The 23,712-nt window shown below is 47.8% G+C and overlaps 1 protein-coding gene across 1 annotated transcript in view; it reads left to right on the plus strand.

Moving 5' to 3' along the window:
- LOC144605049 (uncharacterized) overlaps positions 1-21,524 on the plus strand; it is a 58,192-nt gene extending 36,668 nt beyond the window's left edge. Inside the window, exons 17-27 of the mRNA XM_078420091.1 lie at positions 4,554-4,838; positions 8,649-8,815; positions 14,252-14,423; positions 14,524-14,589; positions 17,281-19,018; positions 19,850-19,936; positions 20,092-20,262; positions 20,420-20,592; positions 20,745-20,916; positions 21,072-21,239; positions 21,401-21,524. Of these exons, the coding sequence (XP_078276217.1) occupies positions 4,554-4,838; positions 8,649-8,815; positions 14,252-14,423; positions 14,524-14,589; positions 17,281-19,018; positions 19,850-19,936; positions 20,092-20,262; positions 20,420-20,592; positions 20,745-20,916; positions 21,072-21,239; positions 21,401-21,524 (3,323 nt within the window). The remainder of the gene's footprint in view (positions 1-4,553; positions 4,839-8,648; positions 8,816-14,251; positions 14,424-14,523; positions 14,590-17,280; positions 19,019-19,849; positions 19,937-20,091; positions 20,263-20,419; positions 20,593-20,744; positions 20,917-21,071; positions 21,240-21,400) is intronic.
- Positions 21,525-23,712: the final 2,188 nt, after the last annotated feature.

Consider the following 23,712-nt stretch of genomic DNA (forward strand, 5'->3'; position numbering starts at 1 on the left):
TAGAGGCAGGAAACATGTTCCCAATGTTGGGGGAGTCCAGAACCAGGGGCCACAGTTTAAGAATACGGGGTAGGCCATTTAGAACTGAGATGAGGAAAAACCTTTTGCAGTCGGAGAGTTGTAAACCTGTGGAATTCTCTGCCTAAGAATGCAATGGAGGCCAATTCTCTGAATGCGTTCAAGAAAGAGCTAGATAGACTTCTTAACGATAACGGAGTCAGGGGTATGGGGAGAAGGCACGAACGGGATGCTGATTGAGAATGATTAGTCATGATCACATTGAATGGTGATGCTGGCTCGAAGGGCCGAATGGCTTACTCCTGCACCTATTGCCTATTGCCTATTGCTTATTGTCTATGGAAGCGGATGATAATTTGAGGTCACCTATCCACACCATGGCTGAAGTTTCAAATGCGGCTGGGGCACCAGTGACATCAGCAACAAAGAAGGAGGAGATGATGCAAGGGTCGGAGATTCAGATATTTGGACAATATGGATCTCGTCAGGGATAGTGCTGACCTGTAGACGAGGAACCTGAACTGGAAGGAGACTGACAACCTGTGGGGCTGTTTTAAAAGTGCTGCAAAAAAAATGATAAACAGATTTTGCTGGGGGACAGAAATTAGTATTCAAACTGTTCACACTGAGATGTCAGTGGACGAGCACTTTGTGATCAATGACTACAAATCGATGAGCTTTGAAACCCTTTGTAAATGAACAGTTCTGGCATTCAATGTAAAATTTTAAATTGTGTGGTGGAAGTCCACCTTTGACAGTAAGAGATAGGAACAGTGATTGGAGTAAGTCGTATGTGGGCAAAGACGCATCTGAAAGGGAAAGTTTTTAAATTGTAATATTGAGATTTTAAGATATGCATGTTGTTAGTTAAGTACAAGTAAGGAACCCAGGATGATGAAAGAAATTGAGGCTCTGGTTGAAACAAGAGTTAAAATTGGCATGGCGCAAAAGTAATGCTCCGGTGGTTATGGGAGATATCAACATGCAGGTAGACTGTGAAAATCAGCTTGTCAATGGCCCGCTAAATGGAAGTTTGTGGAGTGCCTCCGAGATGGATACTTAGAGCAGTTTCTACGGGAGCCTACCAGGGAGAAGGTAATTCTGGATTTACTTTTGTGTAATGAACCGGATTTGATAAGGGAACTCAACGTAAAAGAGCCATTAGGAGGAAGTGATCATAATATGATCAGTTATAATATACAATTTAAGAGGGAGAAGGGGAAATCGAAGGGCCAGTATAACAGTTAGCAGTTGAGCAAGGGGGACTATGGAGGCATGAGACAGGAGCTGGCCAGAGTTGATTGGAAAGATACCCTAGCAGGGAAGACGGTGGAACAACAATGGCATGTATTTCTGGGAATAATACAGAAGGTGCAGGATCAGTTCATTCCAAAGAGGAAGGAAGATTCTAAGGGGAGTAAGCGGCAACCGTGGCTGACAAGGGAAGTCAAGGACAGTATAAAAATAAAGAAGTGTAACATAGCAAAGATGAGCGGGAAGCCAGAGGATTGTAACTCTTTTAAAGAGCAACAAAAGATAACAAAAAAGGCAATACGGGGAGAATAGATGAGGTGCGAAGGTAAGCTAGCCAAGAATATAAAGGAGGATTATAAAAGCTTCTTTAGGTACGTGAAGAGGAAAAATATGTTTAAGACAAACGAGGGTCCCTTGAAGACAGAATCGTGTGAATTTATTATGGTGAACAAGGAAATTGCAGACGAGTTGAACATATTCTTTCGATCTGTCTTCACTAAGGAAGACACCAACAATCTCCCAGATGTACTAGTGGACAGAGATGCTAGGGTGTCGGAGGAACTGAAGGAAATTCACATTAGGCAGGAAATAGTGTTGGGTAGACTGATCTGACTGAAGGCTGATAAATCCCCAGGGCCTGACGGTGTACATCCCGGGATACGTAAGGAAGTGGCTCTAGAAGGAAGTGGACGCATTGGTGATCATGTTCCAATGTTCTATAGATTCAGGATCAGTTCCTGTGGATTGGAGAGTAGCTAACGTTATCCCACTTTTTAAGAAAGGAGGGAGAGAGAATCCGGGAAATTATAGACCAGTTAGCCTAACATCAGTGGTGGGGAAGATGCTGGAGTCAATTATAAAGTAAGAAGTTGCGGAACATTTGGATGGCGGTAACAGGATCGTTAGGAGTCAGCATGGATTTACGAAGGGGAAATCATGCTTGACTGATCTTCTGGGATTTTTTGAAGATGTAACTGGGAAAATGGACAAGGGAGAGGCAGTGGGTGTGGTTTAACTGGAATTTCAGGAAGCCTTTGATAAGGTCCTACATAGAAGATTGGTGGGCAAGATTAGAGCACATGGTATTGGAGGTAGAGTACTGACATGGATAGAAAATTGGTTGACAGACAGAAAGCAAAGAGTGGAGATCAATGGGTCCCTTTCAGAATGCCAGGCAGTGACTAGTGGAGCACCGCAAAGTTTGGTGCTGGGACTACAGCTATTTACAATATACATCAATAACTTAGATGAAGGGATTAAAAATAACATTAGCAAATTAGCGGATGACGCATAGCTGGGTGGCAGTGTGAACTCTGAGGAGGATGCTATCAGGATGCAGGGTGACTTAGACAGGTTGTGTGAGTGGGAAGATTCATGGCAAATGCCGTTTAATGAGGATAAATGTGAGGTTATCAACTTTGGTGGAAAAAACATGAAGGCAGATTAATATCTGAAGAGTGTCAAGTTAGGAAATGGGGAATTACAAAGAGATCTGGGTGTTCTTGTTGATCAGTCACTTAAAGTTAGCTTGCGGGTACAGCAGGCAGTGAAGAAAGCTAATCGCATGTTGGCCTTTACGACGCGAGGAGTTGAGTATACGGGCAAAGAGATCCTTCTGCAGTTGTACAGGGCGCTAGTGAGACCGCACCTGGAGTACTCATTGCAGTTTTGGTCTCCAAATGTGAGGAAGGATATTCTTGATGTTGAGGGCGTGCAGCGTAGGTTCACTAGGTTAATTCCCGAAATGGCGAGAATGTAGTATGTTGAAGGAATGGAACGGGCTCGTATACGTTGGAATTTAAAAGGATGAGACGGGATCTAATTGAAACATATAATATTATTAACGGATTGGACACATTAGAGGCAGAAAACATGTACCCAATGTTGGGGAAGTCCAGAAACAGGGGCCACAGTTTAAGAATAAGGAGTAGGCCATTTAGAACAGAGATAAGGAAACAAAATTTCAGTCAGAGAGTTGAAAATCTGTGGAATTCTCTGCCTCAGAAGGTAGTGGAGGCCAAATCTCTGGATGCTTGAAAGAGAGTGCTAAATGGATCTCTTAATGATAGCGGAGTCAGCGGGTATGGGTAGAAAGCAGGAACGGGGTACTGATTGTGAATGAGCAGCCATGATTACATTGTTTGACAGTGCTGGCTCGAAGGGCTGAATGGCCTACTCCTGCACCTATTGTCTATTGCCCACCAAAGGGGACCCAGTACGTCGCCGAGGCCAAAAGTGCGGCCCGGCAGAGGCCCCCCAGAAATAGGGAGACCCAGGGGAGGTCGCCGATAACAAAAGGGGAACCGTCAGGGGACAGCAAGAACAAAGGGGGTGCAATGAGGGGGGGGGTTTCGGTGTCAGTGGCCACAAGCAGTGGCAGGCCTGTTTCGCCACTACAAGCAGCGGTTAGAACTGTTTGATTAACGCTGCGACTCTTGTGTAATGCCGAGTGTTGAGGTCTGCTGTATGCTTTCGCCCGGTTGTGTGCAAAAGAAAGCATTTCACTCTACCAAGGTACATGTGAAAACAAACTGTTATGAAATATTGAAATTGAAGGCTGATCTTGTGGAGTTCTATAAAATCATGGGGTGAAATAGATAGGGTGTATGCACAGGTATTTTTGTCCTCGAAGTAGAATAATGTAAAGGTCGGAGGGATCAGGTGAGAGGGTGACCATTTAATAAGGACCTGAGGGTTAACATTTTTACACAGAGTAGTGGGAATATGGAACAAGCTGTCCGGTTTGGTAATTGAAACGGATACAATAATAACTTCATAGAGTTATAGAGTGATACAGCGTGGAAACAGGCCCTTCCGCCCAACATGCCCACACTGGCCAACATGTCCCAGCTGCACTCGTCCCACCTGCCCGCGTTTGGCACATATCCCTCCAAACCTTTCTTCTCATTGACGTGTTAAAATTTCTCGAACGTTGGGATTGCCCCTGCCTCAATTACCCCTCTGGAAGCTTGTTCCGTACACCCACTATCCTTTGTGGGAAAAAGTTACCCCTCAGACTCCCATTAAATCTCTTACCCGAAGGACATTTCGAAAGTATGGTTTAGTGTGCTTGTGGTAAATCGGTGGACTGATGGGACGAGCTTAGATGGGGCACTTTGGTTAGGTTGAGCCGAACGGCCTATTTTCCTGCTCTGTTTCCAAGACAACCATTAACTTACATTTTCCCCAAAATGTCAGCTCGGATTGCTGCCAGGTATTCCGAACCTGTGAATTTCCTAATTTGAACTAGCTGTGCAAACTGCAATTAATGTTTTTTTCAGGTGGGAAATTAATTCATGTGGGCAAGGTCCTCAAAAGACTTTGGACAGGCACCTCATCAAAAAAAGATGGTCAGAAAACAGAAACAACAACAGAAAAGCAATGTCGGATTGAGAGCGCAACGTCAATGGAATGCGAACTCGCCGAAGAGGAAAGGGAAAAATGTCAGTCCAGAGAGAGAGGAAGCGGAGACGTGATTCACGGACCTGGATCTGACCCAAGTGGCGAAATACAACATGACCGAGAATCATCAAGCAATGAATCATCAAGTCTCGTCCACAGGGCAGGTGAATGAGATGGGGGGGCGAGTGGATGCTGCAGAATGGTGAAGCTTGTAGGAACAGGGACGAGAAAAAAAACAAAGGGGTTACGGCGAGGGTAAACAGGAGAGAGAAATAGTGGTGGAGGAGTGTCATACTGACTAGGAGCATGACCAATAGCATTCTGCAAGGATGAGTTCTGGAACCTCTGCAATTTCTAAACATGTTCCCGATTTGGACAAAGACGTAGGTGGTCGAGTTAGGAAGTTAAAACACATTAGAACTATTTGCAGAACTGTGGATCATGAGGAAAGCTGTGAAATGATCCACTAGATTACACATCAGTTGGAAATATGGCCTGAGTTACGGCAGACAAAGATTGGATTTGATTTCTCTGAGTAATGAAGGCTAGTGGCTGGCCCAACAGAAGTATAGAATATAAGTGAATAGATATTGTCAGTATTGTTCCCAGGGTGGGGATGTCTTTTTCTGGAGAGAGGAATGTTTAAAGGGGACAGGCTGGACAGGTTTTTTTACGCAGACTCTGTTCGGTGCCTGAGGAGGTGGTGGAAAAGCCGTTGAAACTGACACATGTCTGACACCGTCAGGGAACCGAGGGATCCCGTCCATGGTCAGGTAGATGGGATTAGTTCAAATTGGCATGATATTGTTGGTGCAGATATGGGGGATCGAAGGACCAGTTCCCGTGTTTAACTATTCTATGTTCTATGTATTATCTCCAGGTTTGACTTCATTAATCCGAATCAAAAAGTCATAGACTCGTACAGCAAGGAAACAGGCTCTTCGGCCCAAGACCAATCTGCACTGGTCCCACCCGCCAGCATTTTGTCCATACCCTTCTACACCTTTCTGATCCGTGCACCTGTACAGATATATTTAAAATGTTAAGGTAGCACCTGCCTCAACGACCTCCTCTGGTAGCTCGTCCAATTTGTCCAGCACGCTCTGTTTGAAAATGTTCTCCCCCAGTTTCCTATTAAATCGTTCTCCTCTAACCTTAAATCTATGTTTATTCCCGTGTTCTGGGTCTAAGACACCATTCACTCCCCTCATGAACTTATCCTCCTCAATAAGATCATCCCTCGTCCGCCTGCGCTCCAAAGAATTAAGTCATAGCATGCTCGACACTCCATGTAATTCAGGGCCTCGAGTCCTGTCAACATGCTCTTAAATCTTTTCCGCACCCTTTCCAGTTGGTAACATATTTCCGATAACAGGGTGTCAAGAACTGGACACAATTGTCTAAATGTGGCCTCGCCATTGTCTTGTACACCAGTTACATCGCGTCCCAACTTTCATGCTCAATATTCTGATTGATGAGCCCTGTCATTCACTGAAGTCCTGTCCTGCTTTGACTTCCCAAAATGCAACACCCAGTGCTTATTTGTATTAAACTCCATTCAACTTTCCTCAGCCCGACGGATACGCAACACTTGATAACCATCGAACTAATCATGCCATGTGTACTCGTCCAAATCTTTGATATAAACCACAAACAGCAACGGGGCCAGCAGGCCTGCAGTCTGCCAAACACACTTTCATCATCACCCTCCGCTTCATTTCAGGGTCAATTCTCTATCCAGTCACCGAGCTCTCCCTGGATTACTTGCGATGAAACCATCCAAAACAGTCCATCATGCGGAACGTTACCAAATGCCCTGAAGTACATATAAGTAAAGTCCATGGCTTTCCCCTTATCAATCTTTTAAGTTACTTCAGAAAATTCAACCAGATTTGTGAGATATGATCCCCAACGTACAAAGCTATGCAAACTATCCGTAATCAACCCTTATCTATCGCAATTTGGGTGTACCGTTCCCTTCAATATTCTCCAGTAATTTGCCTACCGCAGACGTTCACTGCTCTATAATTCCCATGGTTTACCTTGTACCCCCTCTTAAATGCAGGACCTGATTGTCACCCACATCCTTTCACCCTGTTCTTTGGACATGACCACCTCGCTGGTAGTTTTGTCCAAAAGGTCTCTTGGATGATCCCGAGGTCATCTATCTGCATCTCCTGTTCACAAATACAGCCTGCAACGTGCTGCTCCTGGACACATTTCCCACGAGTTTAGTCACCAGAGACACCAGCAGCCGCTCTGACATCCCACGTGCTGCAGGAGGAAAGTTGCATCATTCCAGCTGCCTCTTGACGGCACTGAAATAAGAACCAACAAGCTCAACAATATCACGCAACAGGCTATGCATCACGACCAAGAGCCTGGACTTTGACCACCAGCCCCCTCTCCGCAGACTCCTTGCCGAAGTACACTGAAGACTCACACTTGCCCTCTACACAGCACTTTACCTCTACTCAGCCTCTCTACCAATGGGCACGTGTGTCACCAAAAATGTGAAAAATTGTGGAATACATCTATTCTAATTCTGAAAGCATTACAGGTATAGGAAGATAGTCACTGAACTTAGGTACACATGATAAAGTATCCAATGAAGCCAGGGTGCATGAGGCCACGGAAAGTGGGGCGGTGGTGATGGGTGGGACAGACTTGGTTGAAGTAGAGCAATTGCAAGACGTTTCCATTATCCATGAATAAGCTAGGTGATTCGTGCATTTGGAAGATAATCCTATAAAGATTAGCGGGCATCAACTACAGTGTTGCCTCAGGCGACAAGTGTATCTACACCTCTTCATCAGTGCATTTGTCTACTGTTTCTTTCGCTGTGATTTGTTCCCTGTTTGACCACCGGCTCTGGAGATGATCAAACTTCCTCAGTGTCCACCCTTCCCTACCCACACGCTGCCCCACCCCCTGAAGCCCATGCTCCCTGGGTCACACCGTCATATCCTCCTCGGGTCAGACGCTATCCAACCCTCCCCTTCTCACACGCTGCCTTGGCCTCCCCGATTCTTCACTGATTTTAGTGTGCAGCCGCAAGCTGGCATAGAGGCGCGGCAACATAACGCCTGGCAAGTGAGATGCATGTTATTGAGGAGGTTTTTTAAAATAAGTATTTGGCTTAATAAAGGCTGGAGATGAAAGAGCAAGGTGTTAGGCAGAAGGTTTGAGTGTTGGAGATTGTGAAAATAAAGAGAATGATATAGGAGGAAGGAAATGGGGAGGGGAAAAATCGGTGCAACACAGCAGAGAGAGTGGGAGGTAATTAAGCGGGTGTGCGGTTTGGATTGTGACTTAAAATTGGGGAATTCCATGTTCATACCGTTGGATTGTAGGAATGGTCCTTGTCCCTCTAAACCTGGTGACCATGTGTCCAAATACAGAGAGTTTGCTATGGGAATAGGAAGAGAGTTACAATGGTTCGCAATTGGCGAGACAAAGCAGCGACCCGACGACTGTTTTGCCGAACACCTACGCTTTTTTTTCTGGTTGCTAACCATTTTTACTTGTCACACATATTTCTCCGTACCCCCTCCCTTTCCACATACATTAATTCATCTCGCTTCACAATTTGCAACTCTTCATTCCTTTTGTTTCACATCTGTCTTTTCATCTATAGTCTTTGTCCAATTATCAGCCTATTAATAACTCCCCTCATCTGTATCCACCTTGCTTACCGGGCTTTGAGCTATCACTCCTCTTGTCCACATTTCTCCCCATTCAACGCCACCACAATCAGCCTGAAAAAATGATTCAGACTTGAAACATCACCAATCCATATTCTCCCGAGTTGATGGTTGACCCACTGAGTTCCTCCAGCACATTGCCTTACTTCGATATTCTGCTTTGATCATTATAATTAGGAGCCTGGAACAGTCAGGTTATGGATTGCTGTTTTAGCGGGAGCTAAGGATATTGATACGGATGGTGTTTAGTTTCTCTCTTTGAATACACAGATCTAAGGTCTACATTCTCTGAGCTCCTGACACAGTGGAACGAGTACCAATTGTTCCAACTGACAAAATTCTATCGAGAGAGACTCAAACAGGCGATTGAAGAAGGGGTTGAAAGACTCGTCTTCATGATGAGACGGGAGGGATATTTCAGTCAACAGGAACACAAGGTAAGTGGAAGGATAACGGTGACTTCTGTTTCCTGTCACAGAACTGACGGCATTGGGGGAAGAGTTACCAATGCCACAATGTAATGGAGACTCTGACCTCTGATCAGTTTGCGTCCTGTACATCTGGTAGGAGGAATAAAACATCTGAACTGGGGAATGCTGAGAATGTTCCATTCTGATCCAGCTGGGTCTTCCCACATACGCGTCACTTAGTACAGTGGTCAGGAAGCAGTAAACCTGTGAACCTGAATCAGAACTGATCATCCTTTTCTAGTCTCATCAGTCTCATTGGTCACGTTTGGTTCAGTTCATGAAACAACAGAGGGAATTAGGCATGAAAAAGAGTAACTGCAGATGCTGATTGTCACAAAAACACACAATGTGCTGCATAAAAAGACCGCAGTTCTTTGGATAGGAAAATAACTGCAGAAGCTGGTACAAATCGAAGGTATCACAAAATGCTGGAGTAACTCAGCAGGTCATGCAGCATCTAGGAGAGAGGGAATGGGTGACGTTTCGGGTCGAGACCCTTCTTCAGGCTGATGTCAAGGGGGCGGAAAAAAGAAAGGATATAGGTGGAGACAGGAAGATAGAGTGAGAACTGGGAACGGGAGGGGAAGAGAGGGACAGTGGAACTATCTAAAGTTAGATAAGTCAATGTTCACACCGCTGGCCTGTAAGCTTCCCAAGCGAAATATCAGTGCTCAGCCAGTGGGCGAGCAGGCTGGTTAAGGCGGACTGAGCGAAGGTGTTGAGCGAAACGATCGCCGAGCCTGCGTTTGGTCCTGCCGATGTAAAGCAGTTGACATCTGGAAGAGCGGATACAATAAATGAGGCTGGAGGACGTGCAGGTGAAGCTCTGTCTCACATGGCAAGAATAATTGGGTCCTTGGATGGAGTCGAGGGGGGAGGTAAAAGGACAGGTGTTGCATCTCATGCGGTTGCTGGGGAAAGTGCCTGGGGAGGGGATGGTTTGGGTAGGAAGGGACGAGTGGACCAGCGATTAACGGAGGGAACGGTCTCTGCGGAATGTAAAAAGGGGAGGAGAGGCGAAGTTGTGGCCAGTAGTGGGATCCCGTTGGAGGTGGCGGAAATGTTGGAGGATGATTTGTTGGAGACGCTGGCTAATGGGGTAGAGGTTGAGGACAGTGTGGGGGGGGGGATTCTGTCCTTGTTACGAATGGGGGCAGGGGGAGCATGAGCAGAGCTGTGTGAGATATGCAGGAGGCCCCAGTGAGAGCCTCACCTATAATGGAAGAGGGGAAGCCCCGTTTCCTGAAGCATGAAGACATCTCTGATGCCCTTGTGTGAAACACCTCACCCTGGGCACAGATGCGGTGTAGACGGAGGAATTGGGAGTAGGGGATAGATTTTTTTTGCAGGAAACAGAGTGGGAAGAAGTGTCGTCCGGATAGCTGTGGGAGTCAGTGGGTTTGTAGTAGATGTCTGTCACTAGTCTGTCTCCTGTGATGGAGATGGTGAGATCCAGAAACGGTAGGGAGATGTCGAAGATAGTCCAAGTATATTTCAACAACAGTTCAACAGTTCAACAGTTCAACAGAGCTTTATTTGTCATTCGGACCCAGGGCCTGATGGTCTGCATCCCAGAGTACTTAAGGAGGTGGCTCTAGAAATAGTGGAAGCATTGGAGATCATTTTTCAATGTTCTATAGATTCAGGATCAGTTCCTGTGGATTGGAGGATAGCAAATGTTATCCCACTTTTTAAGAAAGGAGGGAGAGAGAAAACGGGTAATTATAGACCAGTTAGTCTGACATCAGTGGTGGGGAAGATGCTGGAGTCAATTATAAAAGACGAAATTGCTGAGCATTTGGATAGCAGTAACGGGATCATTCCGAGTCAGCATGGATTTACGAAGGGGAAATCATGCTTGACAAATCTACTGGAATTTTTTGAGGATGTAACTAGGAAAATTGACAAGGGAGAGTCAGTGGATGTGGTGTACCTCGACTTTCAGAAAGCCTTCGACAAGGTCCCACATAGGAGATTAGTGGGCAAAATTAGGGCACATGGTATTGGGGGTAGGGTACTGACATGGATAGAAAATTGGTTGACAGACAGAAAGCAAAGAGTGGGGATAAATGGGTCCCTTTCGGAATGGCAGGCAGTGACCAGTGGGGTACCGCAAGGTTCGGTGCTGGGACCCCAGCTATTTACGATATACATTAATGACTTAGACGAAGGGATTAAAAGTACCATTAGCAAATTTGCAGATGATACTAAGTTGGGGGGTAGTGTGAATTGTGAGGAAGATGCAATAACGCTGCAGGGTGACTTGGACAGGTTGTGTGAGTGGGCGGATACATGGCAGATGCAGTTTAATGTAGGTAAGTGTGAGGTTATTCACTTTGGAAGTAAGAATAGAAAGGCAGATTATTATCTGAATGGTGTCAAGTTAGGAGGAGGGGGAGTTCAACGAGATCTGGGTGTCCTAGTGCATCAGTCAATGAAAGGAAGCATGCAGGTTCAGCAGGCAGTGAAGAAAGCCAATGGAATGTTGGCCTTCGTAACAAGAGGAGTTGAGTATAGGAGCAAAGAGGTCCTTCTACAGTTGTACCGGGCCCTGGTGAGACCGCACCTGGAGTACTGTGTGCAGTTTTGGTCTCCAAATTTGAGGAAGGATATTCTTGCTATGGAGGGCGTGCAGCGTAGGTTCACTAGGTTAATTCCCGGAATGGCGGGACTGTCGTATGTTGAAAGGCTGGAGCGATTGGGCTTGTATACACTGGAATTTAGAAGGATGAGGGGGGATCTTATTGAAACATATAAGATAATTAGGGGATTGGACACATTAGAGGCAGATAACATGTTCCCAATGTTGGGGGAGTCCAGAACAAGGGGCCACAGTTTGAGAATAAGGGGTAGGCCATTTAGAACGGAGATGAGGAAGAACTTTTTCAGTCAGAGGGTGGTGAAGGTGTGGAATTCTCTGCCTCAGAAGGCAGTGGAGGCCAGTTCGTTGGATGCTTTCAAGAGAGAGCTGGATAGAGCTCTTAAGGATAGCGGAGTGAGGGGGTATGGGGAGAAGGCAGGAACGGGGTACTGATTGAGAGTGATCAGCCATGATCGCATTGAATGGCGGTGCTGGCTCGAAGGGCTGAATGGCCTACTCCTGCACCTATTGTCTATTGTCTATTGTCTATTGTCTATTGAAACTACATAGCAGTCAAACACAAAAAAGAACACAAGACACATGACCCCAACACAAACATCCATCACAGTGACTCCAAACACCCCTCACTGTGATCGAGGCAACAAAACTTCCACTCTCTTCCCCACGCCCACGGACAGACAGCTCGTCCCCGACCGACCCGCAAAGTCCCCGCAAGGGGATGGCCCGCGGCCGAGTCGCACCGGGCGCCGAGACGTCTCGCGGCCGAACCGGGCAATGGAAGGCCCCGCGACCGAGCCGTGCGCAGCTAAGACCCGCGGCCGAGCCGCACCGGGCGATGTTAGGCCCCGCGGCCGAGCCGCACCGGGCGATGGAAGGCCCCGCGGCCAAGCCGCACCGGGCGATGTTAAGTCCAGCGGCCGAGACGCACCAGCGTTGAAAAGTCCCGCGGCCGAGCCGCGCCGGGCGATGTTAGGCCCCGCGGCCCGGGCACTGTTAAGTCCAGCGGCCGAGCCGCACCAGCGATGTTAGGCCCCGCGGCCGAGCTGCACCGGGCGATGGAAGGCCCCGCGGCCAAGCCGCACCGGGCACTGTTAAGTCCAGCGGCCGAGCCGCGCCGGGCGATGTTAAGTCCAGCGGCCGAGCGGCACCGGGCGATGGAAGGCCCCGCGGCCGAGCCGCACCCCGCCGCCGTGAGGAAGAGACCTAAAAGAGAAAGGTTTCCCCCACCCCTCGCCTCACACCACCACCCCCACCCACACCACCACCCCCCACACATACACAACCAAAAAAAACCCCAAAAAACATCCCAACACCGACACACAACAAAAAAAAAGGAAAAAAGACGAACAGGCTGCTAGCGAGCGGCAGACGTTAGGCGCCGCCACTTCCGCTTTTAAAAGCAGGATAGAAATTGGTGGTGAAAGGTATGAAGTCAGTGAGGTCTGCATGGGTACAAGAGGTAGCACTCATACAGTCGTCAATGTAGCGGAGGTAGAGGTCGGGGATGGGGCCGGTGTACGTCTTGAACAGGGATTTTTCGACGTACCCTTCAAAGAGGCAGGCGTAGCTAGGGCCCATGCGAATGCCCATAGCTACGCCTCTGATTTGGAGGAAGTGGGATGAGTCACATGAGACGTTATTAAGGGTAATAACCAGCTCGGCTAGGCGGAGGACAGTGTTAGTAGATGGAGATTGGCTGGTTCTACGGTCGAGGAAGAAACGGAGGGCTTCAAGACCATCCTTGTGGGGCATGGAGGTGTAGAGTGACTAAACGTCCATGGTAAAGATGAGAAGGTGGGGGCCTGGAAACCGGAAGTTATTGAGGAGACTGAGAGCATGTGAGGTGTCTTGGACATATGTGGGGAGGGATTTGACCGGGGGGGGTAGAATGTAGTCGAGGTAGGTGGAAATAAGTTTGTTGGGACATGAACAGGCAGAAACAATGGCTCTGCCAGGACAGTTCTGTTTATGGAATTTAGGGAGAAGGTAAAATCGTGCCGTGCGGAGCTGGGAAACGATAAGGTTGGAGGCATTGGAGAGCAGAGCGCCGGAATAGGTGTTTTCTTCAGAGCACCGGACAGCAGTTCTTTGGAAATGCTATCTGACCTGCTGCATTACCCCGAGACATTAAACTGTTCGCTTATCATGCAATTGACAATTAAAATAAACAACAGTACATTTCTCAAAATCTGCAATATAAACAGAATGCGATGGAAATATTCAGTAGGTTAGTTATATGGGCAATTGTGGGAAGAGAAGCCGAGTTAATGTACAGTTAAAGGAGGTGGTGAGCTGCAAGAAATGTGCATGTGATGGAAATCTTTGATTGGGAAAAACTGGGGGAGACGTAGAGATAAAGAAGTTGTCTGGTGAATGAGTGAACGCGGGCTCAGCGAGGGAAAGAATATGGATGAAAAAACATAACTGTTTTCAAATGCAGAGCAGGACTGAATGCAGGTTGGACTGGGCATGTCTCTTCCTAGTGGGGTGCAGTCCATTTGAGGCCAAAATGAATTGGATTATTTTCACATCAATTTCAACACAGCCATCATTGGCCTAAATGGCCTGTTCCCGTGCTGTACTCTTCTGTGTTCTCCGACACTGCAAGCGGGTTTCACACTGTCAGGACTCTGGGAGTACACAGTTTGTCAGCACAGTGTCATGGGTGTGTGTGGACGCAAAAACCAATGGCCACCACTATGTTTAAAACGACCATAATATCCCATCACTGCACAGCTAATTTCCTTCCCATTAGCATTGTCTCAGTCACTTCTCAATATATTAATTGTTGTTCTTCACAGAATATTACTGAGCTCGCCGTAAAGGGAAACCAGAGAGACAGTTCGACGCTCTTCCTCAGTCTGGTGATGGGGAATGGTAACCGTGCCCGGCGGGTGATGTGGGGTTCCTTTGTGAAAATGCACAATGAATTACCAAAGCTGGACAAAATACTGAAAGAAATCCAGGAGCTCGGTACAGTAAATCAACACACTGCACTGAATTTCACATTGAAACATTGGAGTTAACAATGTTATTCAAGTCTGGTTTAATGCATGCTCGTTGATTTGAACAGGTCCTGATCCAGAAGAATACATGAATATCACCAGAGGTTTATCTGAATTACCCTCTGATATGGAAGGTGAGTGTTGAAATGTCCGGTTCACACCAATGACTTGGTGGAATTGATGTAATACTGAAACTGTTTGTTCAGAGCTTCGCAGAATCGGAAATCAGAAGACCAAGGGCATGGCAATTGGTACACTGACACAGGGATTCACTATGGATTGCTGCTTTGTCTGTAGAGTCAGATTTAGCTTAGTTTAGTGTATTGTCACATGTACCGAGGTACTATGAAAAGCTTTTGTGTGTTACCCAGTCAGCAGAAAGAAAATACGTGATTATAATCGAGCCATTTACAGTATGGTCGAGCAATGAAGGAATAACGCTTCGTGCAATTTAAAATGAGGGGAAAGTCCGATCTAGGATAGTCCGAGCGTCACCAAAGATGCAGATAGTAGTTCTCGTATCACTCGATCTCTGACATACACTGGAACTATTACACAGCATTATTTTATCTCCCTCAGGCGTTAATTGTACAAGGCTTTGCAATGTATCAGGTTGTGGGAGAGATCTGTGAAATCCAATGCACACCCGGGGGAGACTGTACGCAGTGATGCCTCACACACCCCTGGCAGCGTCCTGACATACTGTGTAACCCCGCACACTCCTAGATGGGTCCTGACACATTGCGAAACCCCACACACTGTTGGACGGGTCCGACACACAGTGTAACCCCACACACTGCTGGCAGCGTCCTGACACACTGTAACCCCGCACACTCCTAGATGGGTCCTGACACACAGTGAAATTTCGCACACTCCTGGATGGGTCCTGACACACTGTGTAACCCGCACACTCCTAGATGGGTCCTCACACACTGTGTAACCCCACACACTCCTGGCAGCGTCCTGACACACTGTGTAACCCCGCACACTCCTAGATGGGTCCTGACATACAGTGAAATTTCGCACAATCATGGATGGGTCCGGACACACAGTGAAACTCCACACATTCCTAGATGGGTCCTGACACACAGTGAAACTTCACACACTCCTAGATGGGTCCTGACACACTGTGTAACCCCACACACCTCTGCCAGCGTCCTGACACACTGTGTAACCCCGCACACTCCTAGATGGGTCCTGACACACTGTGTAACCCGCACACTCCGAGATGTGTCCTGACACACTGTGAAAATTCGCACACTCCTAGATGGGTCCTGACACACTGTGTAACACCACGCATTCCTGGCTGTTTCTGACACACTGTGTAACCTCACTGACCTCGCTTTCCTACACACTGTAACCCCTACACACCTGGCAGGGTCCTGACACACTGTAACGCCACACAGATGGGATCTGACACATTGTATAACTCCGCACACACCTGGCAGCGTCCTGACACACTGTCTAACCCCAAATAGTCCTGACACACGGTATAACCCCACATACACCTGGCAGGGATTTGGCATGCAAAAAATATACAAATTCTGAGAATATTCCTGAAAGTCCACAATGTCTATCGCCTTGTATCATGAGGTCACCTCCACCACAGCGGACAGAAGCCTGGATGAATTGGATCTGTTTTTCACCGCCTTGCTCCTTGACAGGGCATGAACACAGTTTCCCTGGTTTTCACTGTCTACCCCGACAATCCTCCTCACGCAATTGTTGATTTTTCACAATATTTGCCAACTCATAATAAGGATCCACCTCTACATACAACGTCCCTACCACCACTTCAGCGTGTTGAATGCATTGCTTCCTTCATGGGTCCCTGGCCTGCTCTTCCATGTCCAGCAGCCATTCTATGTCTAATGTCTCTTCCCCATGAACATCTGTCCTTCCCCAATTTGCTTCCAACCATGAAGGGAAACACAATGTATTTCTAGTTGAAGCGACTTGCAGTTTTCAAGGATAACTCTGAACAATTGACTATCGCTTCCGGTCATCACAGTCCACCTCTGTCCCCTCTGACTTTGGTCCACCACACAAACCGTGCCTGAATCACAGATTAGTGCCTCATCTCCTAGTATAATGCGTGGCAGCCTTCTGGACTCAACATTAATCGCAATACGTTTCAATGAGCAGCATAAAATTTCCCTTCCACCCCCCTCCTTCTCCCGCTCGCTCGCTCTCCTTCCCATCTCTCAATCTCCACCTCCTCCCCTCTCTTTGCGTCCAACCTCCGTCCCATTCCCCGTTCCGTACGCCCTTCTAACACGCCCTTCCGGTTTGCACCCTTTCCCTCTCCCTCTGCCCCCTTCTTTCCCTCCCTCTCACCCTCCCCCTCTGCTCCTCCCCCCCGCCCACCTCCTTCCCACGCTGATTCCCCCTCCCCACATGTGCTGCCTTAGCTGCTGATTACCCTCTAGATGTCCCTCTAAAAGAACACCCAATGCTCTTTACCCTGTCTGTGCCCAGCAGATCAACACTGGGCTTTTCAAAGTCTGTGTTCAAACCTCAAATGAATGCAAGCTGTGTTTGTCACGGGGGAATCAACTGCAGGACACGGAGGGACCAGTGAACTGTCCGGGGAACGGGCTCACTTTCACAGCGCAGTTCATATCAAGATCTGCTTGGCTGGTCATTTTATCAGCCGTGGCTCGCTGTTATCTCGCCTGTCTGTAACCAGGTTTACCTCACTCCACTAAAATCTATCGGTGAATTGCTTTAATTCAGGAGCATTGATCTCATTCTTGCAACCATTATTGTTGTTTTGAGTTGAGTCATCTAACATTATGTCCATTATCTGCCTTTTCGCGTGCAAGATGTTCAACGTAAACACAAGGAGACTCTGCGGTCACAGACTGAAACACTGAGAATGAACACGATCCTGATGAAGGAGAAGGTTAACGTTTTCCAGCTGCTTGATCGATACGCTGAGCTCACGGTCATCTCCAATGTTAGAGATCGGACACAGGTGGAGCATGAGCTGCTGGCAAGAGGACGGGACCATGATGAGTGCAGAGAGAGATGTCTCCGGAGAGAACTGGAAAAAATCAGGACCGATGAATTATTCTACAGCAGCTTTTCCCGCTGTAAATCCCGATGTGGGAGTTCAGCATCAGTGGCCGGAGTCCCGGGGATCGGAAAATCAACAATGGTGCAAAAGATTGTTCATGACTGCGCCACAGGGAAAATATATCAAGACTTCCAGTTTGTTTTCAGTTTCAAATTCCGGGATTTGAACACTATTAACTGCAGAGTAACCCTGAGGGAACTGATTCTGGATCAATATCCTTACCTTAGGAATATCCTGGGAGAGGTCTGGAAGAACCCAGAGGGATTGCTGTTTATATTCGACGGTTTGGATGAATTCAAGGGCAGAATCGATTTTGCTGACAGTTGGAGAGACACAGAACCTCAGCACATGTGTCCAGATCCCGAGTGGTCGTGTGAAGTGTCTGACATTGTGTACAGTTTAATCCAGCACAAGCTGCTCCCAGGGTGTTCAGTGCTAGTGACCACCCGCCCCAATGCGTTACATTTACTGGAAAAGGCAGATATCAGTGTCAGGGCAGAAATCCTGGGATTTGTTGGGGAGGAACGGAAGGAATATTTCACCAGATATTTTGAAGATCAGACGGTGGCAGCAGCTGTTTTCAATCACGTGGAGGAGAACGAGATCTTGTACACCATGAGCTACAACCCCTCCTACTGCTGGATCCTCGCCCTGACACTGGGCCCCTTCTTCACACAAACACACCGGGACACGCAGCGAGTTCCCAAGACCATCACCCAACTATATTGCTACTTTATTTACAACATCCTGAAAAACCACGGCCGTGAGATTGAGAGCCCCCGTGAGGTGTTACTGAGGGTTGGTCAGTTGGCCTTCACTGGAGTGTCCGAGAAGAATATTGTGTTCACAGATGGCGATTTGATCAAGTACAATCTGCAGCCTTCCCAGTTCCTGTCCGGGTTCCTGATGGAACTTTTGGATAGAGGGGATTCAGCCCCGAGCGTGGTGTACACCTTCCCGCACCTCACCATCCAAGAGTTTGTAGCCGCACTCGCACAATTCCTGACTCCGGATCGCGGGGATATCCGGAAACTCCTCATTGAAGCCCATTGCATGACAGACGGGCGATTTGAGGTATTTCTCCGTTTTGTCGCTGGTCTCTCCTCCCCACGGTCAGCTCGGGTCCTGGAGGAGTTTCTGGGTCAATTTCCTCATCAAACAATCTGCCGAGTGATTGACTGGGTGAAAGAGGAGGTTAAACGCCAGGCTGGAAATACAGGGAAGGACGCTGGTAAACGGAGCCTCCTGAACACGCTGCACTACCTGTTTGAGTCTCAGAATCCTGCACTTGCTCAGCAGACACTGGGATCTGTGGAAATACTTTCATTCCGTGGACTGGGTCTGACCCCGATTGACTGTGCAGTTCTGTCTCATGTCATCAGGCACTGTGATACAATCAAACACCTCGATCTGTGGAACTGCCGCATTCAGTGTGAAGGTCTCCAGCGGCTGGGATCGGCTCTGCACAAGTGTCAGCACTTGGGGTAACTGTCCGTTTGACGCTAACACTGACCAGTAAAATTGTTTCAGTATTTTATTCTTCCGTCCAGCAAGCTTTCTATGGGGCCGGCCGTCACTGTGCACGGCACCCCTCCTCTTTTACACTACCAGCATCACCGGTGGTCTACTCCGTCCCCACCTCCACCGGGTCAACGGTGTTCTACTCCGTCCCCCTCTCACCCGGGTCAACGGTGGTCGACACCGTCCCCACTCAGGTTACCGTTGGTCGACTCCGTCCTCCCTCCCCTGGGTCACCGGTGGTCCATTCCGCCCACCCCCTCCCCTGGGTCACCCGTGGTCGATTCCGTTCCCCCCTCCTCCCTCCCCGGGTCGCTGGTGGTCGATTCCGTTCCCCCTTACTCCCTCCCCCGGGTCGCTGGTGGTCGAATCCGTCCCCCCTCCTCCCTCCCCCGGGTCGCTGGTGGTCGACTCCTTCCCGCCCTCATCCCTCCCACGGGTCGCTGGTGGTCGACTCCGTCACCCCCTCCTCCCTTCCGCGGGTCACCGATGGTCGACTCCATCTCCCTCTCCCGGGTTGCTGGTGGTCGACTCCACCGCCCCCCTCCCCCGGATCGCCGATGGTAGATGCCGTTCTCCCTCCCCCACGTCACGTGTGTTGCAGGCGTTCTCTGCACGGGGAACTTTTCCCAGTCGTCGGGGAATGAGAATAAATGGTAAAAGTCACCAAACACCACAACGACAGAGATTTGTTCAACAATTTGCTGAGGCGCTTCCAGAAATATCAGTTTCGGAGAAGTTATCTCAGCCCCGGGGTTTGTATCAGTTTGTTCCTTACTCTGTCTGTTTGTGTTTAGATTGGGATACAACGACCTGGGCGATTCAGGAGTGAAGCTGGTGTCTGCGGCTCTGAGGGACCCGAAATGTAAAATACAGAGACTGGGGTAAGACTCAGACCGAGAGAGATTGTGTTTACAGTCACTGGGTGTCTAGCACTGAACATTGATATGATTAGTAATTGTGTCACTGATCAACACTGTGGATTTGCTCCATCTCCTGTCTCTCTGTGTCCCTCGTCCTCATTCTCTCCCATCTCCAGGCTGGATGTTGTCGGTCTCACAGATTCTGGAGTCGAGGATCTCGCTTCCACTCTCAGTACAAACCATTCACTGTGGCAGCTGGACCTGAGTTGGAATGAACTGGGAGATTCCGGAGTGAAACTGGTGTCTGCGGCGCTGGGGAACCCGGACTGTAAAATACATAGGCTGGGGTAAGTCTCATACTGTCCGAGATTGTGTTTGTACAGTCAATGGGTGTCTGACACTGATCAATAATATGATCAGTTATTGTGTCACTGATAAACACAGGGGATTTGCACCGTCTCCTGTTTCTCTGTGTCCCTCACCCTCACTCTCTCTCATCTCCAGGCTGAACCATGTCGGTCTCACAGACTCTGGAGCCAAGGATCTCGCCTCCGCTCTCAGTACAAACCCCTCACTGATGCAGCTGGACCTGAGTTTGAATAAGCTGGGTGACTCAGGAGTGAAATTGGTGTCTGCGGCTCTGAGGAACCCGGACTGTAAAATACAGAGACTGGATTAAGTCCTAGACTGTTAGCGATTGTGTTTACAGTCACTGAGTGTCTAACACTGAACATTAATATGATCAGTAATCGTGTCACTGATAAACACAGGGGATTTTCACCGTCTCCTGTCTCTCTGTGTCCCTCACCCTAACTCTCTCTCATCTCCAGGCTGCTGACTGTCGGTCTCACAGATTCTGGAGCCGAGGATCTCGTCTCCGCTCTCAGTACAAACACCTCACTGATGGAGCTGGAGCTGAGTGTGAATAAACTGGGAGATTCCGGAGTGAAACTGGTGTTTGCGGCTCTGAGGAACCCGGACTGTAAAATACAGAGACTGGGGTAAGTCCCAGACTGAGAGAGATTGCGTTTACAGTCACTGGGAGTCTGACAATAAACATTAATATGATCAATAATTGTGTCACTGATAAATACTGGGGATTTCCACCGTCCCCTGTCTCTCTGTGTCCCTCACCCTCACTCTCTCTCATCTCCAGGCTGAACGGTGTCGGTCTCACAGATTCTGGAGCCGAGGATATCGTCTCCGCTCTCAGCACAAACACCTCACTGACGGAGCTGCACCTGGGATACAACGCCCTCACAGACCGAACTGTCCCCGCTCTCCGCCGCCTCAAACTGACCCTCCCGAGACTGGAGCGGATCTGGTGAGTGTTTGTGTTAATGTTTAATGTGATAAATGATCAGGGGATCTGCGGGCTTCTGTGATTTTGGTTTGTAAGTGTTGTTGAAATATTAACCACAGTCCCTGTTATTGAGACTGTTGTTTAATCTGGTAATGTTCTCTTTATTTCTTGACTTGATTCAGGCTGCAGAAGAATGAGTTCAGTGCAGATGGACAGAACCAGATGGAGAGTCTGCAGGGATTCAGACCGGAACCGAGTGTGGATCTGGGAATTCAAGAGGATTTAGATGCAAAAACAGGGATGTAATGCTGAGCCACTATAAGGCGCTGACAAGGCCATATTTGGAATATTGTGAAGAATTCTGCGCACCATATCTGAGGATGTGCTGGCTCTGTAGCGCGTCCAGAGGAGGTATACAAGAATGATTCCAGGATTGAGTGGGTTGACGAATGGTGAGCGTTTGTCGGCCATGGGCTGGAGTTTAGAATATTGATGGGACTCCTCGTTGAAAGGTACACAATAGTGAAAGACTTGGATAGAGTGCGAGTGGAGAGTCTGGGACCATAGGTCATAGCCTCAGAATTAATGGGCGTTCTTTTAGGAAGGAGCTGAGGAGAAGCTTCTTTTGCCTGAGGGTGATGAATCTGTGCAATTCTTTGCCACAGAAGGTTGTAGAGGCCACATCTGTGGATATTTGTAAGGCGGAGATAGATAGATTTTTGTGTGTACAGGTGTCAGAGGTTATGGGGTGAAGCCAGGCGAATGAGTTTAGGAGGGAGCGATACAGTGCCCTTCATAATGTTTGGGACAAAGACCCATCATTTATTTATTTGCCTCTGAGATTTTGTAATAGAAAAAAAATCACATGTCGTTAAAGTCCACATTGTCATATTTTAATAAAGGCCATTTTAAAACATTTTGGTTTCACCATGTACAAATTGCAGAAAAAATGGTATTGTTCCCCCCATTTTAGTGGACCGTAATGTTTGGGACACAGCAATGTCATGGAAATGGACGTGTTCATGTTTCGTATTTTGTTGCATTTTCTTTTCATGCAATTACTGCCTGAAGTCTGCGATTCGTGGACATCACCAGTTGCTGACTGACTTCTCTGGTGGTGCGCTGCCAGGCCTGTATTGCAGCCATCTTTAGCTTGTGCTTGTTTTGGGGAATAGTCTCCTTCATTTTTCTCTTCGGCAGAGAAAAGGCATATTCAATTTGTTTCAGATCGGGTCATTGACTTGGCCACTCAAGAATTTACCATTTTTTAGCTTTGCAAACTCCTTTGTTTCTTTAGTAGTATGTTTCAAACCATTGTCTGATGTCTCTCACAGTTTTATTCTTGTTTCTCAGTCCCATAATGGCTTCTTTGATTTTCATTAGCACAACTTTGGTCCTTATGTTGATATACAGCAATAAAAGTTTCCAGCTGTGACGAAAAGACTGGAGAAAAGATCACGTGTCGAGAAATCTCTTCTACCTGCATTAAAGAGGCATTTGAACACACCTTAGCAATTATAGACACGTGGGAATCTAATTGTCCCATTCTGGGAGCTTTTGGATTTTAGGGCGGTCGCGGTAGAGTTGCTGCCTGACAGCGAATGCAGCGCCGGACACCCGGGTTCTATACAGACTACGGGTGCTGTCTGTACATAGTTTGCACATTCACCCAGTGACCTGCATGAGTTTTCTCTGAGATCGTTGGTTTCCTCCCACACTCCAAAGAGGTATAGGTTTGTAGGTTAATTGGCTTAGTAAATGTAAAAAGTGTCCCTAGTGGGTATAGGATAGTGTTAATGTGCGGGGTTCGCTGGTCGGCGCGGGCCGAAGGGCCTGTTTCCTCGCTGTATCTCTAAACTAAAAAACTAAACTAAATTAAATTATGGTGCCCTGAAATTGGGGCACTATGTATAAACACAGCTGTAATTTCTACATGGTGAAACCAAACTATTAAAAAATACCCTTTAATAAAATCTGCCAATGTGCACTTTAACCACATGTGATCTTTTCTATTACAAATATCAAATGGTGGAGCACAGACGCAAATAAATAAGTGATGGGTCTTTGTCCCAAACATTACGGAGACTACTGTAGATCAGACATGATTGAATGGCGGAGTAGGAAAACAGAGTTGGTGGTGAGATTTCGGAGTGGAACACCCCTGTCCCCTGTCCCTATCAATGGTGTGGATGTGTAGTTTACCAGGAAGCATACATACCTTGGATTGTACCTGGAGAGTAAACCCGAGTGGTCCAAGAACGCTGAGGCCCCGCACAAGAAGGGCAGACCCAGCTGTACATTTTGAGAAAGCTCTGCTTCTTCAACGTCTGCAATGAGATGTTGCAGATGTTCTACCAATCGGTGGTAGCCAATGTTATCTTCTTCGCTGCCTTGTGCTGGGGCATCAGGGCGAAGGCCACATACGCCAGTAGGATCAACATCTCATTAGGAAGGCTGGCTCCCTCCTGGGGCGGAGTTGGATTCATGGGAGGTG

This window comes from Rhinoraja longicauda, chromosome 23, assembly GCF_053455715.1.
Source record: "Rhinoraja longicauda isolate Sanriku21f chromosome 23, sRhiLon1.1, whole genome shotgun sequence".
NCBI classification, from domain to species: domain Eukaryota; kingdom Metazoa; phylum Chordata; class Chondrichthyes; order Rajiformes; family Arhynchobatidae; genus Rhinoraja; species Rhinoraja longicauda.